At 48.3% G+C, this 15,703-nt stretch overlaps 1 protein-coding gene across 1 annotated transcript in view; it reads right to left on the bottom strand.

The window, feature by feature from the left end:
- SEMA5B (semaphorin 5B) overlaps positions 1-15,703 on the bottom strand; it is a 114,233-nt gene that overhangs the window by 17,079 nt on the left and 81,451 nt on the right. Inside the window, exons 4-8 of the mRNA XM_014783015.2 lie at positions 13,499-13,544; positions 2,277-2,339; positions 1,843-1,941; positions 1,201-1,414; positions 212-497 (exon numbers count right to left, since the gene is read on the bottom strand). Of these exons, the coding sequence (XP_014638501.2) occupies positions 212-497; positions 1,201-1,414; positions 1,843-1,941; positions 2,277-2,339; positions 13,499-13,544 (708 nt within the window). The remainder of the gene's footprint in view (positions 1-211; positions 498-1,200; positions 1,415-1,842; positions 1,942-2,276; positions 2,340-13,498; positions 13,545-15,703) is intronic.

Here is a 15,703-nt window from a genome sequence, read left to right on the forward strand (position 1 = left end):
CTCTGACTTTCTCCATAGCCGGCCTAGGCCTGCCCATCGCAGCAACCCAGAATAAGCGCTTCCCACTCCAGAGGCAGCAAGTCATAAAATCCTCAGACGACCCAGTGCAGAGGGCACGGCAATCCCCAGTTTACAGAAAGAGAAACAAAGGCTCAGAGAGGGACTCGCCCGACCCCACCGCCTGCGAGGCCAGGGGAGGGCGGGGACTCACATATTGGTGGTGAAGACCCCGTAGATGAGGTCCTGCTCCGGCAGGTGGAAGGCACTCTGCAGCTCGTTGTAGTAGAAGGGGACCTCCCCCGGGCGGGAGCAGTTGAGCCGGGCTTTCATGAACGTGGTCCACGTGTCCTCCAGCAGGAAGCGGCCCCCCACGTCGTTCTTGCACACGCGGGCCACGCGGGAGTACACGGTGCGCCCGCAGTCATGCTCCACCGCGTTCTCCCGCAGGAAGAAGTAGGCGAACAGCCCGATATCATAGGCAGCCACGAAGTTTGGCTCTGGGGGCAGAAGAGGAACCAGGGGTGGGCCGCGCCAGCAGGGAGGAAGGGGACACTTCCTTTTTCCCAGATGGGCATCCTGACACCCCCTCCCATCCTGACATGGGGCGGGTGGTGGTGGGGGGGGTGGCTAACTAACCTGTTCCCACCTCCAATACCAGGTGCAGTTATAGTAATTGTGAACGTGTGTTACTGAGCACTCTGTGTACCAGACACTATTATAAGTACTTCATACGGATCAGCCCATTTGATCCTCATAACAGCCTATGAGGCAAGTGCTATGATTCTCCCTATATAACAGATGAGAACATTGTGGCACAGAGAGGTCAAATACTTGCTCAAGGCCACACAGCTAGTCAGTGGAGGAGCAGGGATTCAACTGCAAAGGGCAAGAAACTCATGCTGCCCTCCCCCAACCCCTTCTTTCCCATAACCTTTTCTCCTGACCAATTCCTGACTCTTGCTCTCCCCTCATAGCCTGCCCTCCATCTGTTCTGGGTCCTCAGGACATCTGGGATTTCATCTGGAGGCCATCTCTAACATGCTGTGGCCCTCGGGCAAACATCTGCCCCACTCAGGGCCTCTTGATGAAGTGCATGGAGCCCTTTCAGAGTTTGGGCAGGAAGGAGGACTGATGGAGGTCAGGGTGGGCTGGCTGGGGCAGAACCAAGGGAGCCCCCACTCCGGGGCTGGGCCTCCTTACCATTGAGCCACTTGGAGTTGTACTGGGCAGTGCGAAGTGGCGGCCCGCTGCCCAGGCTGCGGTAGATGGCGGGGTCCCGACCTGAGAAGTCGATGACCGTGGCAGCGTAGAGCTCCCCCTGGGAGGAGATGACAGCTGTGGAGTTGTGGCGCGGGTCGTAGGGGCAGCGGGCCACACCATTGATCTTCTCCATAGTCCGGCTGAGGTTCCCCACCTGGGGACGACAGGGAGAGGAGGGCACCTTTCCCTGAGTCCCAGGAGCTGCCTGTTCTTTCAGAGTTTTGTCTCCTCCTGGGCCCCTGGTCTCTCTGGGCCTCCCCCTCTCTCCAGCCTCCTCCTCACTGCCGACCCCACAGCCCCCCGGTCAGGACCCTCCCAGGTAAGGTTGACTGATAAAATACAGGAGGCCCAGTTAAATATGAACGTCGAACAACAATGAATAATTTTTTAGTATAAGTATGGCTCGAATCTTGCATGGGACACAGTTATGCTAAAATATTTGTTTATTTGCAATTCAATCTAACTGGGCATCCTTTTTTGTTTTTGTTTTGCTAAATTTGGGAACTCCACTTCCAGGCCGTGTGCCTGAGCAAGAGAACGTCTTGGTGCCCCCTCCTGCCTGCCCCACCCCAAAGCCCCCACCTGTCTAGTAGAGCACACTGGGGAGAAGGCATTGGTCCCACACATGAACACTTTCCGGCCAGCGACAATCAGGACTCGCATGTAGTTCTGACACTCCTCCTGAAGCAAGAAGGGGAAGTGATAGAGGGCTGAGCTCCCCAGGTGTGGCTCTGGGCATCTGTCCCTCACACCACTGCACCACAAACATTTGAAAACACTCCCTCCGCCCCAGCTCCGGCCTGCTCTGAAGTTCAGGTTGCATCTGTGGACATCTCCTCCCCCGCACCTCCCTCCCAGGCCCTCTCGCTGCACCACTGCCCCTCACACGCTCAGGGCTGCGTCCTCACCTGCACCTGGAGCCCCCGGCCCCTCCAGGCTGGGCCTCTCCCTCCATCCCCACAACCACAAGCCTCCTGCCAGTCCAAGCCAGGCCCCGGACCACCAAGGCCACGTACCTCAGTCTTCCCTTTGCTCTGGCAGGAGCGGCGCGTGTCCTCGTTGGAGGCCCACTCTGTGGCCTGTGGGAGGAGCATACAGACATCACACGGCTGTGTCACTCACCGCCGGGGCCGGCAGCAGCCGAGTCTGGAGAGGACAGGAAGCTGGGGAAGGGTCAACGACAGCCTGCAGGGTGAGCGTTCCTCTCACTAGGTCCACGTGGACGCGGAGGGCAGCCCAATATCCTTACCCAGAGACCTTTAAGGAGTGGACGTTCCTCAGTCCCACACCCTTCCCACCTGCGTGGGCCAGGGGAGGCCCGGAGTAATGACTCCCTCATGCTGCATCATCCCCCTGCAGCTCTGTCCCAGGACCTCCCCAGTCCTCCCTTCTCTGGATCAGCCAGGGAGCTGGAAATGGCCAAGCAGGGCCTTAGTACCACCCCAGACCCTAAGTGCGAGACGGGAAATGTGCCTCCATTGTGTGCCAGATGTCCCTCAAATGAGTGGGAGGGAGAGAGGGAGGAAAGGCTAGATTTTGCAAACCTGCGAGACAGGAGATCTATTTAATTTTCACACTACAGCCCTGCAAAGTGGTTTCATTTTTCTTAACAAATGAAGAAACTCAGGTGCTGGTACGTGGTGGTCCAGAGATTGGAACCCCCACTGCTGATTCCAAGGCTCTGTGTTTGTTCTCTTTACCCACTGTCTCAAGGACTTGGGACTTCCCTGTTCTTATTACCACCCCTCCCCCAACTCTGTGCCGTCTGCTTCCCCCTTGTAGCATCACTCATGCTTTATCCTGCGGTCAGGTGGTGGGCACGCAGCTTTCACTCGGGGACCCAGAGGACATTACCGTGTTTCTAAGTGCCCAGGGCATTAGGAGAGGGCTCTCCCCACCCAGCATCCCCCTTCCCTTCATCTCTTCTTTCTCTCCTCTGACATCCCTTCCAGCCTCTGAAGAGCAGCGGGAGAGAGGAGTGGTACCCTCCACATCCAGGCAGCGTCAGTAGCCCTAATGGGTGGCTCATTTTCTGTTTCTGGGTGACATGTATAAACATGAACTGCCTACCTGTCCTGGGAGGGGGAGCCCTTGGCAAGCAGCTCTCCCATCCAAATGGGAAAAAAAAAAAAACACACCTGCTTTTAATTTCTAACAAAGTTCCTTCAGGCTGTGAAGTCACTGCCTGCAGAGCTCCAGAGGCTGGAGCCGTGGGAGGTGAAGAAGGGCACTGGGAGAGGGAACGGGAGGGCCACTCTCTGCTTTGCAGCCTGCAGCCCACCCACAGCCCAGAGACTTTGAGGGCCAGAGGGAGGGCTGACTTCTGCAGACCCTGGATGCAGAAGCGGGGTGATGAGTTTGGTCACGCCTCCATCAGACGTACAGCAGGCTGGGCTCAGCCTGCCACGCCAGGCCTGGAGCTCAGGCCTCTGCTCCCAGACCTTGGAGAAGGGCAAATGGCCCCTGGCATCTGGCCACAGAGCTACAGGGTTCCTCTGGACAGAAACAATGGAGCCATTGTCGTACTCAGGACCCCATCAGCTCCCAGGCTGAGCCTGATGTGAGAGGAAAGAGGGACATAAACAAGCAACCTCAGGGCCTCTGGGGGCAGAAAAGAGCAACGACCCACAAACACTGCAGATGTCTGGGCCTAAAGCTCCTACCAGTGGGAGGCTGCGGGGGGAGTGTGTAGGCAAAGGGGCCTTGCTGGGGCCTTGGGGTCCCTGAGCACAGGGGCACTTTGAAGGGATCAGCCTTGTTCCTAAGGGGGTGGGAATCCCCTTGGGTGGGGGGCAGGTGTGTACAATTAAAAGGAGTTAGGTAAAGTCACACTGAGCTGAACACGGGGGGGGGGGGGACAGCAACTGTCAGGGACTTGACACCTCTCCTCTCTTTGGTCCCACCACAGCCAGTGAAACACATAGCTTTCTGCTCATTTTACAGGTGAGAAAAATGAAGCTCACAGAGGTTGAGCAATTTGCCCAAGGTCACAAAACTAGTGGGCAACAAACCCAAGATGCAAACCCAGACAACTGACAGCAGAGCTAAGCTCTCTTTATTACATCCCGCAGCCTCTCACAGTGAACGGATTTCTCAAACCAAAAGTTAGAACGTATGGCCTGAAAAGAATATGTATATTTACAATGATAACAGCACAGAATGGGCTTGTTTGAATCATTTTATTTATTTTTATTTTAAAAATTATTTTTATCAAAGTAATGGTGTACAGAGTTGAAAAAGCTAAATAGTATGAAAAAAATCATTATATTAAAAAAGCCAGCAACCCACTCCTCCCACACCCCAACCCCATTTCCCAAGGACAACTACTTTCAGCTCTTTTAGCTGTTTCTCTATATATGGTTTTTAGTCCAATTTTTCAAAAATATATATCAATCTCAGATTCTGACTTTCTGTCATGGAGGTGAAGATTTTTCCCACTCACCCATCCCCCTTCTCTCCCACCCCAAAGCACACACGTTTCTCCTGTCCCTACCCTCCCATTATAATTATGTAATATTAATGGTTTATTATTTTAATATAATTATTTAATATTTTAAATTAAAATCAACATTGGTATTTACATTATTATGAATATGTAAAAATTGTTCATAGTACCCCAGATTTCACTGAATGTAAGACACCATCAATTGTAATATGAACCACTAAGAAAGAAAATAGGCTGCCAATCAAACATTTATTGCTTAAATTTTGAATGTAAACTTATTGAAAATGCTCTTATTTAGACATACATTTCTTATCATATATCAATCTTGTGCATACAGAAAAGAAAAATGTAAGCAAAGTTACTTAAGCATTCTTAAACCTTCTTTGAATTCTGAGTTCATCTCCTGCAAATCACTATCCTATTCAGAGTTGTCAGTGCTCATTTTTTGTTGTTTTGTTTGTTTGCTTGTTTTAGAGTATCATTTTTGAGCCACCCAGGGTGTCAGTGATGCAACAATTCTTATAGAGTATTCCACTCTGGTCTCCAGAATTTCCTTCCAAGCTACTGATCCCATTCTGCAAGTACGGATGCTGGCTCTTTCTTGATCTTGCCAGAAGGTGTGCAGAGGTTTTCTGACAAACCAGGAATCATATTCCCTCCTCATTCGATCCTAAAATGGTTTGTGGACTGAAATGTTAATGGGTTGCTGTTGTGGGGTCAGAACCCAGGAATAATGACCAAGTTCACGTCTGCAGAGGCAACGACAGCTCCATCAGGACTGCAGTCTGGCCGACAGTGACTGTAAGATCCTTCCACAGAAAGACGTGGCCTGATTTCAGACTCATTAAAATGTGGAAATGTGTATCTCAGAATCAATGAAATAGGCCTATTCTCATGAGTTTTCCTTTCTTGACCATCTTTTTGTTTTTCCCAGACTGAATAATTGTCTTGATTTTCTTCATTTGTTTGTTTTGCAATGTAACTATCACTAATTTTTCCCAAATGCCCAACAAGTGTTATAAATCCCGCTCAGTATCATTTGCTAACTGTCCACACAAATGGTTCAGATAATCTGTTGTTCCCATCCTCTTCCTCCTGCCGCAGCATGGACTGTTGTTCTTGAGGCCTGTTGTGCTTGGCTGTTGACTTGGGACTTACCTTCTCTCCTCTCCTCTTTGCTAAATCTCATGTTTCCCTCTTTCTTGATTGACTTGTTTATTCTGGTAGAACACATCCCCAGCATCTTCCTAAGAAAAGGAACATGGTAGATCAATTTTTAAAAGTTTTTGCATGTCTGATCCATTCTGTCTTCATACTTGATTGATAGTTTTGATAGAGAATTCTAGATTGATAATAATTTTCACTCAGAATTTTAAAGGCATTTATTCCTCCATTGTCTTCTAGATTCCCATGTTGCCATTCAGAAGTCTGATGAGACTCTTATTCCTCATCCTTTGTAGTGGCCATTTTCTTTTTCTTTTTTTCTTTAAGCTCTAGAAACTTGAGGATCTTCTCTTTAATAGCAGTATCCTGAATTCCACACTGACGTGCCTTAGTGCACGTCTCTTGGGAACCCAGTCAGCCCCCTCAGTGTGAAGACCCGTCCTCTGTTTTGGCAAGTTTTCTTATGTTATTTCATCCTTAATTTCTTCCTCACCTTTTCCTCTGTTCTCTCTCTCTTTTTTTTTTTTTGTGAGGAAGATCAGCTCTGAGCTAACATCCATGCTAATCCTCCTCTTTTTGCTGAGGAAGACCGGCTCTGAGCTAACATCTATTGCCAATCCTCCTCCTTTTTTTTTTCCCCAAAGCCCCAGTAGATAGTTGTATGTCTAGTTGCACATCCTTCTAGTTGCTGTATGTGGGACGTGGCCTCAGCATGGCCAGACAAGCGGTGCGTCGGTGCGCGCCCGGGATCCGAACTCCGGCCACCAGTAGCAGAGCGCGTACACTTAACCACTAAGCCATGGGGCCGGCCCTCTGTTCTCTTTTTAGTAACTCTTATTATTAATCCAACACACTATTGGCTCTTATGTATTGCTCCTCTAGTTTTCTGATATTTCTCCTCTATTTTTCATTTCTTGTTTTTTGTCGTTCTAATTTCTGGGAGATTTTTCTTCAACTTTATCTATTTCTTCCTTTCAATTTTTATTTCCTCAATCATATTTTTAATTTTCATATTTTTAATTTATTGCTTTGTAAATAAAAATATTTTTATATCTCAGAAGATACTAATCAGTTTTTTCTAAATAATTTTTAAAAATATGTCCTTGTTTTTCTTGCGTGGTCCCTGTTCCTTACAGTTTCCTTCATTCTGTTTGCTTATTTGTTTTGGTCTTTCTCTTTCACTTTAGAGGGTTTCTGCAAATGTCTGGTGATTTTTGGCTATTTGTGCATATTTTTTAAAAAGTCACTAACCATTTTCCACTGAAAAGAACCAGGGCTTCTTAGAGAAATGGCTGATTCCATCTGGGCAGAAAATGTACCAAGTGAGCCTGGAACACCTCGTCACACCAAATAGCAAGGATGCAATCAAAGACAAGGGTCCACTCAAAGGACCCCAGGGCCAACTTGAAGAGGCCCCCTACTGGCAAATGGGATAGTCATGCAAGACAATGCAATGGACTGAAACACATAATGTTTAAGGCCATGAGTCTGTAATGATAATAATAATAAAAGAATAAAATTAATTGATCATCATCGACAGATACTAGCAAACCAGCATATTATTTGAAAACTGGTAAATAAAGACAGCATATCCAATATTTATCTATATGACTTTACTATATGACTGCATCAGTGGGTAACCAGAGGATAGAAGTTTCTTTTTGTAGAAGTAGTCCAGCTAATATATTTTAACACCTAAGAATTAATGGATCTAGGAAACGATCATCAGTGGCTGCTAACATCAAAGAAGTAGAGAAAATCAGATACCAAGTATCTCCTAAAGAAAGTACACAATAACACCTATGAAGTAATCTTGTTGGAATCTAAATTGAATGAAGTCTTTAGATCTAACAATCAATTTACAGATGATACAGGGAATAGAAGAGCATGTTAAGTTATACCATCTAGATTGCAATCAGCAAAATCCAGACTGTGGGAGACTCTATAGGTTTCTTCAATAAATAAATTGCACAGAGAGAAAGAAGGGAAACATTGTTTAGAAGGAGCTTAAAAGACATAGCAACAAATTGTAAAGTATAGTCCTTATTTGGATCCTGACTCAAACAACGAAAACTACTTAAAATTTTTATAAGACAATTGGGGAAACTTAAACATTGATTGGATATTTAGTGATACAAAATTGTTAATTTTGGGTTGCTTTTTTATATAAAAAATAATCTTTATTATTTAGACATGCATACTGAAATATTTATGATGGCAAGATATGTCTGAGATTTGCTTCAAAATGATTCAGGGCAGAGAAGTGGAGGATATAGATGAAACAAGATTGACCATGAGCTGGTAATTGTTAAGCTTTTAAGTTGCTATTGAGGACATTACGTTCATTGTATTATTCTCTCTACTTTTGTGCGTATCAAATTTTACATAAAAAACTGTATTTGTTTGTTTGCTTTAAGAGTAAAGTACTAAACAGCTAATTGGGTACTAAACTCCATGGGTAGGGCTTTTATAGACTGGTGGGCTTCTCTTAGGGTGCCAGAGGAGGTGCCTTTTTCACTGGGGGACCCCTCTATGTCATATTCTAGAAGTTTGGCCTCTGGAGCCATTGAGTTTGTCCAGCAAGGACTCCTCCAATCTCCTGCCTGGGAGTAGGGCAGGGGGCATCCAGAAAGTAGACTTTCATATGATCTGTTTGTTCTAGTCCCACACCCCATTAGTTCTCTTTACCTTTCCTGCAGTCCCCTCACCAGCTGGGTCTCTGGAGAAAGGGTCTTAGTCTCCTTTGTTGGGGGAGGGGTAAGATGGAGGAACAGAGTGCTGTGTGGGATGGAATAGGAGACTTGGGTTCCAATCTCTCAATTTAGAGAATTTCAACCATTCCTCCCCTTTAGCCTTGTACATCATCCTCACATTCCACAATACCTGACACCCCAATTTATGAGCCCTTCTGGGGAGCTGGCTTGCTTCTCTGCCTTATCTCCCTCTATAAACTGTTCTGCTCTGCTAAGTCAATTATGATTGCTCCATCCACTTTCCATCTCCCCAGAATGCGTTTAATCTCTTCTCCACTGACGTCTGTTTTGTTCTCTCTGTCATTGTGGATCTGTACCTTTTAAAGTTTCTCACTGTCCTTTTAGTGGGGTTTTGTGAAGGAGTGGAGATAGACGTGTATGATCAATCTGCCTCGCATAATGCTTTAAACTAGGACTGTCCCATAAATTCCAGAATGGCAATCTCTAGTAACAGAGTAACTGCATGGTTTTCTGCTACGGGAGAGAGCAGGTGAGACAGCCAGGAACTGGATAAACTTCTGTAGACTCAGCAACTCCCCTGGACACCAGAGACAATGGCTGAACATTAAAACATCTTCTGAGCATTGAGTCCACCCCTCAGCAGAGTTTAGATTTCCAACAACCCTAGAGCTGCCAAGACTCTAGCTTGGAGAATGTGGAGATAGCGAGAAGAGAGCTCAGAAATCACTCTCACCGTCTGTCTAGGCCCAAACAAAGCCCCATATGCATCCTGATGTGTGTGTGCGAATGGTCTCCCTTTCTGCACTTGGAGGACATCTGGCAGCCCAAGATCATAAATCCATTGCAATTAGGCCTCCAGCCACATCATGCCCTGGAACTGCTCTGGCAAAGGTCACTCATGAGCTCCTCATTGCGAATCCAAGTCAGCACATCATACAGCAGCACCCCCCTACCCCCCTCACTGCTGACCGCTTGCCACCTTTTCTTTCCCAAAACCCGTCTATTAAGTTACATTGATAAATAACCATCACAGGTGAGCTCATTTGACTTCCCCTCCTTCTCTGCAAGCATGTGCAAGTGCGTACACACACACACACACACACTCACACTGCCCTCTCTGCCGCTACCTGCCTCTCTCCTCCTTTCAGTGCTTGGAGAATTGGGAAGGAGCCTGGATATTTCGACATTCCTTAAGGAATAGTAGTTTACATAAATTGCTTAATAGGGCTTAGGTACTTAGAAGTCCTTTTAACGGACACTGGTGTACATAAACTGTTTGCATTTAGATTTTTCTTTAAGGGATGATGTTAATTATTTAAACTATCAATAAAGCATTGCATTTTAAATTTGGTTAAATCATACCCTGGGGCCATGTGGGAGCACCAGTTGGCTGTAAGGGAGAGTTACAATCCTGCATACCCCCAGGGCAGTATGGAGCTAAGGGAAGCTGGGCTGGGGGGCCTTGGCCCTGCCTCCTCTTGTTGCAAAGCGATGCAGCTCATTTTAGCACTTGGCTGCTGGGAGCCACTTGTGATAACGGATGCTGAAGACTGAAAGCTTGTAAGTGGAGACCCGAAGCCCCAACAGCACAGTGGCGGAGCGCGCTGAAGTCAGGCTTTTACAGTTAAAAGTCTCACTGGGCCAGACAACAGACCAGGGGACCAGAGGCCGAGGTCTGCCACAGCCTAGTCGAGAGGATGTTGGACGGCTCACTCCAACTTCTCTCTCGGTCTCTCCCCTCTGTGGCCACATGGTAGCCCCAATGGTGGGGACATGGACAGGAAATGTATTTATTTCTCTCCTTAGTTCTGTCACAGAGAATCAAGTCTGAACTCCTGAGGTCAGGCCAAAAGAGACACTCTGGGAAGGTGGTAAAACCAATACCTGGTGCACTTGTGGCTGGTTTGCAGGGCCCTTCAGAGAACCCCCTGAAGCTGAGACCCTGTCCGAAGCACGACTTATGGGGCTGGCATAAGATTTTTCCCATGGCTGAGACCAGATCAACATGGAGCTGCATGAATCAGACGCTGAGACTCATCAAACAGCCAGAGAGTCCTAACATCCGATAAGATACGGGACCTAACATCGGATAAGGTATGGGACCCAACATCTGATAAGATATGGGACCCAACATTGGATAAGCTATGGGACCCAACGTCTGATAAGTTATGGGACCTAACACCGGATAAGGTATGGGGCCTAACATCTGATAAGGTATGGGACCCAGACCTGCAGGCCAGCTGTCAGGGACATCTAGGGAAGCCAAACAAGTTGGGCATCATCTACAGAAAAGACCTCTTGACACCCTAGAGCAGCATTTGGCTGCACATTGGAATCACCAGGGAGCTGTTAAAATCCCAGTGCCTGGCTGTACCCCAGACCAATTAAGTCAGAATCTGAGAGTGGGACCCAGGCATCAGTATTTTTTAAAGATCCCCTGTTGATTCTAGTGGGCAGCTAAAGGAAAACCACTGCCTAGAGTCAGGCTAGCTACATTCCCAACCTGAGTGATGCTACCCAGCTCTGCAAGCCAGAAACCTAGATGGACCCCTGTGGTCCAAGCCTTCGATCAGCCCACCAGGGCTCCAAGGCTCACCTTCATACAGAAGACAATGTGCCTGGTGCACCCTGGAGCTGTGTGATGCTGTGACCCTGTGTGATTCTGCGACCCTGTGTGATTCTGCCGCCTGAAGATCTCTTTCTCTGTCTTCTCTCCATCCCCACTCCACTGCATTAAGTCACTCTGGCCATCACTCACCTGGACTATTGCAGTTGTCTCCTAATTGGCTCCTCCACTAATCCATTCTCTGCACTGGGCCAGGTGATCTAAACACCAAATCTGTCCATGCCACATCCCTGTTTGAAACTCTATAATGAGCCCCCATTGCCTTCAAAATAAAATATGGACCCCTCTGCTCAGCAATGAAGATGGGCCTCTCTCTCTTCCCGGGCCTCATCTCCCACCCTTATGCCACTCACATTCTGTGATCCCACCACACTGGGCCCCTCGGTGCTCCATACTATTTCACACCTCTGCCTCCTCCCTAACTGCCTGGCAAACCTCCATCCTTCAAGCTCCAGCCCTAGGGCAGCTCTCTGGGAAGGCTTTGCAGACCCTGCAGAGCCCAGTGGGTTCCTCATGCCTCTGGGCCACCACTGCACCCCCACGCCCCCCCTCCCTGCGTGCTTCCCGCAGTCCTGCCATTATTCCTGTGCATCACTCTCTCTTTCCCCTCTTTGGACACGTCACCGCTCCCAGAAAACCTTCATTTGCAGACCACAGGAACCGAATAGAAAGCCACCTACCTGAGCTCAGGGCAGGCCCCCTGGACCCACTTCCTCCCACCCACTTTGATTCCCCTCTACACTGGCTGCTCTCAGGCCCTGACCTGCTGGGTTTGGTATCTTGGCTTCATTTTCTGTGGGTACCAATTGGAAACTAGACTCTGGACGGGCTGCTCGTGACTGAGCTGGCAGGCCATGGGATGCTGCCTCTGGGGACTTCCTCCGCCTTGCTCCAGCGCAGGCCCCAGGAACATGCCACACTGTTCCCATCCAGGAAAGGGAATCATTTGTGATCTCTTATGTGCTTGTTCCTTAAGGCAAGGGACAGCCTGATTCACCTTTGGATCTCAAATGCCTAGTACCATGCCTAGGACTGGACCTGGCCTTTAGTAGGTAATCAATAAATGTTTATTGTGTGGGTGGGTGGATGGATGGATGGCAGGTTGGCTGGTAGGAGTATGGACAGAAGGATGGAAGGAGTGATAAATGGATGAATGGCATTTCCTTTCAATTTGCCCTGGTTCCGCCTGCCTCCCTTCTGATGGTCACGCCTTTTCTGCTCCCTTATACTTCCCCTCTGGCAACCAGCTGCAATGGCCCCTGGGGGTGTAGACCCAGGTGCAGCTAGAAGAAGCCAGACTGGAATGTACACCAGCTCACCAAGGAGGTCTCCCCTTCTCCCACTGCCCTTCATAGTGAAACCCTATACCAAACAGCCCAGCACCAGACTAACTCCCTGTACGTTCTGTAATGAGGTTATACGATCACCCATCATCTCTTCCTGGCTACGCAGTACTGTGAGCTCCGGAGGTTGGAGACTCTGCTTGTCTCATAGCCCCTCCACCCCCCGCTCAGTTCTGGTACACAGTAAGTGCTCAATGAATGCTTGATCACTGGGAGACCAGCAAGCTCCCTAGACACAAGAACTGAGGCTCTCCCCTCATTGAAGAAGAGATGACCTTCCTTTCTCTAGAATGTTCAGCCTCTGCAGAGATGGTTTGGCATCTGTTTCTCAATCTGGGATAAATGTTCTGGATCAAGGAGTGACATTAAAATGCCTCCCAGAGCACTTAGGGAATTACGCTTGGGGAGTCCTTCTCACCAGCAGATAATAAATCAATCAGCTCAGTGAAAATGCTGAGATAGACGGGATCACATAGGGCAGGCTGAGAAAGGAACCAGGGACACCCTTGCCCTTAAGGTCCAAACTCAGAGACCCTCCTATGGATTTAGGCGCTGGACTTAGAATGGCCAACCGTTCCAGTTTGCTCAGTCCTGTCCCAGTTTTAGCAGTGAAAGTCCTGCATCCCGGGACCCCTCGGTCCCAGGCAAACAGGGACAGCGGGTCACCCGCGCTCTGGTGCTCTTTTTCTCCCTCCTCAGCAGCACTTCTGCACAGTGCGGGAGCCCTGTGTGTGCCTCCACATTTACGTGGCCGCACTCCCTCTTCCAACCATCTTCCCAGCAGTTGCCTCGATGGCCACTGTGAGTCCACGGCCAGTGCAAAGAGCTTGGGGCTCCCACTTCAACCCTAGGGGCTGAATTCTGAATCTTGCTTCTTGTGCTGCCAGCCCAGCTCCCAAATACCACGGAAATTACAGGAAGGGGAAAGGAAGGGAAGCAAATGTACCTGAAGGAGGGAGACATTGGCAAGGCTGAGTCTGAAGAGGTAGTTCCTGTGAAAACAGAAATGGAAATCGTCAGTCAAGCTGGTTCTGCCGGCAGGTCCCCAGGAAGCAGCTTCCTGGCTCCTGCCTCATGGGTGCCAGAACTGGGTGCCGACGGCAGACAGCCTACGGTGGGCGGGCCCCCAGGGAGGGCTTTACCTCCATTAGCTCATTAATCCTCACAGCAACCCCAGGAGTAGAGAGAAAGAACTCCATTTTACAGATGAGGAAACAGGTTGGGTAAATGGCCCAAGTCAGAGAGATAGGAAGTGAAGGAGCTGGGATTAAAACCCAGACTTGTCAACTCCGGAAGCCCAGAAGTCTCTGCTCCCTTTACATCCTGGAAGGCCCAGGAGGAACCCTGCCCACCACCTTTCCCAGCCATGGAGCCCATTTCTGTTCTACTTAAAGCCTCATGGAGCTCTTGCGGGGACCGAGACAGGCCATCTTCCTCCATCTGTCACCTACACCCTGAACCACTCTCCACAAACAGGCCAGCCGTCCCTCCTGGCTCCACACCTAAGGGCCCTGGAGTCCTGTCTGCTTTCTCATCTCCCGCAGTCCCTCCTGTATTCAATGACTCTGGATATGACCTTTCCACGGCCATCTCCCTGAACCACCCTGCCTCCTCTTGCCAAAATTGCCCCTCTGCCAACTCACGATTCCTCTCCTCTACTGTCCAGCCTGCACAGACTGCCAGACTCATCTTCCTCAAACACCATTTTCATCATATCAGCCTGATGCTCAAAAACCTTATATAATGAAGCTTATGTCCACACAAAAACCTGCGCACAAATGTTTACAGCAACTTTATTCATAACTGCCAAAACTTGGAAGCAACCAAGATATCTTTCAATAGGTCAACGGATACATAAACTGTGGTACATCCAAGATAATGAATATTAATCAGAGTTAAAAAGAAATGAGCTGTCAAGCCATGAGAAGACAAGGAGGAAGCTTAAATGCATATTACTAAGTCAAAGAAGCCAATTTGAAAAGGCTACAGACTATATGATTCCAATTATATGACGTTCTGGAAAAGGCAAAACTATGGAGACAGTAAAAGCATCAGTGGTTGCCAGGGGATGGGGCGGGGAGGGAGGGATGATTAGGTGGAGCACAGAGGATTTTCAGGGCAACGAAATTATTCTGTAAGATAATGTAATGGTGGATACATGTCATTATACATTTATCCAAACCCACAGAATATATACCAACAAGAGTGAACCCTAATGTAAACTATAGACTTTGGGTGATAATGTGTCAATGTAAGTTCATCAGTTGTCACAAATGTACCACTCAGGTGAGGGATGTTGATGGTGGAGGGAGGCTATGCATGTGTAGGGGCAGGGAGTTTATGGGAAATCTCTGTATCTTCCCATCAAGTTTGCTGTGAACCTAACACTGCTCTAATAATAAAGTCTTAATTTAAAAATGCCTCTTAAATAATAATAATGATGATGATACTACTACTATGAATATCGGCCACTCACAGTGTCAGGCACTGCTGACATTGCTTTGCCTGGACCCTGGAGCCACAAGGCCACTATGCATGGACTCGGAGGGTGGCAGAACCACCGGGTCAGAGTGCCACATGAAAGCGCAGGTTCACAGAGTAGAGCCTGCACCAGAGACAGGGAGAATTACAGCTCAGCCACTTGCTGGGGGCCTTCTGAGAGCCTCAGTGTCTGCATCTGTAAAATGAAGAAACCCATGCCTGTCTTATTTCACAGGGCCGTGGAGACAGGGGAATGGTGTGATGCACGTTAAAAGGCTCTATTAGGGGCCGGCCCTGTGGCTTGGTGGTTAAGTGCGCGCACTGCAGTGCTGGTGGCCCGGGTTCGGATCCCGGGTGCGCATAGAGGCACCACTTCTCCGTCCATCCTGGGGCCGAGTCCCGCATGCAGCAACTGGAAGGATGTGCAGCTATGACATACGGCTATCTACTGGGGCTTTGGGGGGAAAAAATTAAATAAATAAAATCTTTAAAAAAAAAAAAAAAAAAAGGCTCTATTAATGTCAAGCAGATGTAAAGTCTTGGTTTTCCCTAAGAGTTTTCTTTCCTTCTTACATCTTCTTTTGGCCATTCTTCTTTTGGTTCCTGAAGTTTTGGGGAAAAACTGCTTTAGAAAGTTCTGACCTACCTCAGCTGTGCTGAGAAAAGAAAT

This window comes from Ceratotherium simum, chromosome 15, assembly GCF_057802395.1.
Source record: "Ceratotherium simum simum isolate JZ-2026a chromosome 15, ASM5780239v1, whole genome shotgun sequence".
NCBI lineage: Eukaryota > Metazoa > Chordata > Mammalia > Perissodactyla > Rhinocerotidae > Ceratotherium > Ceratotherium simum.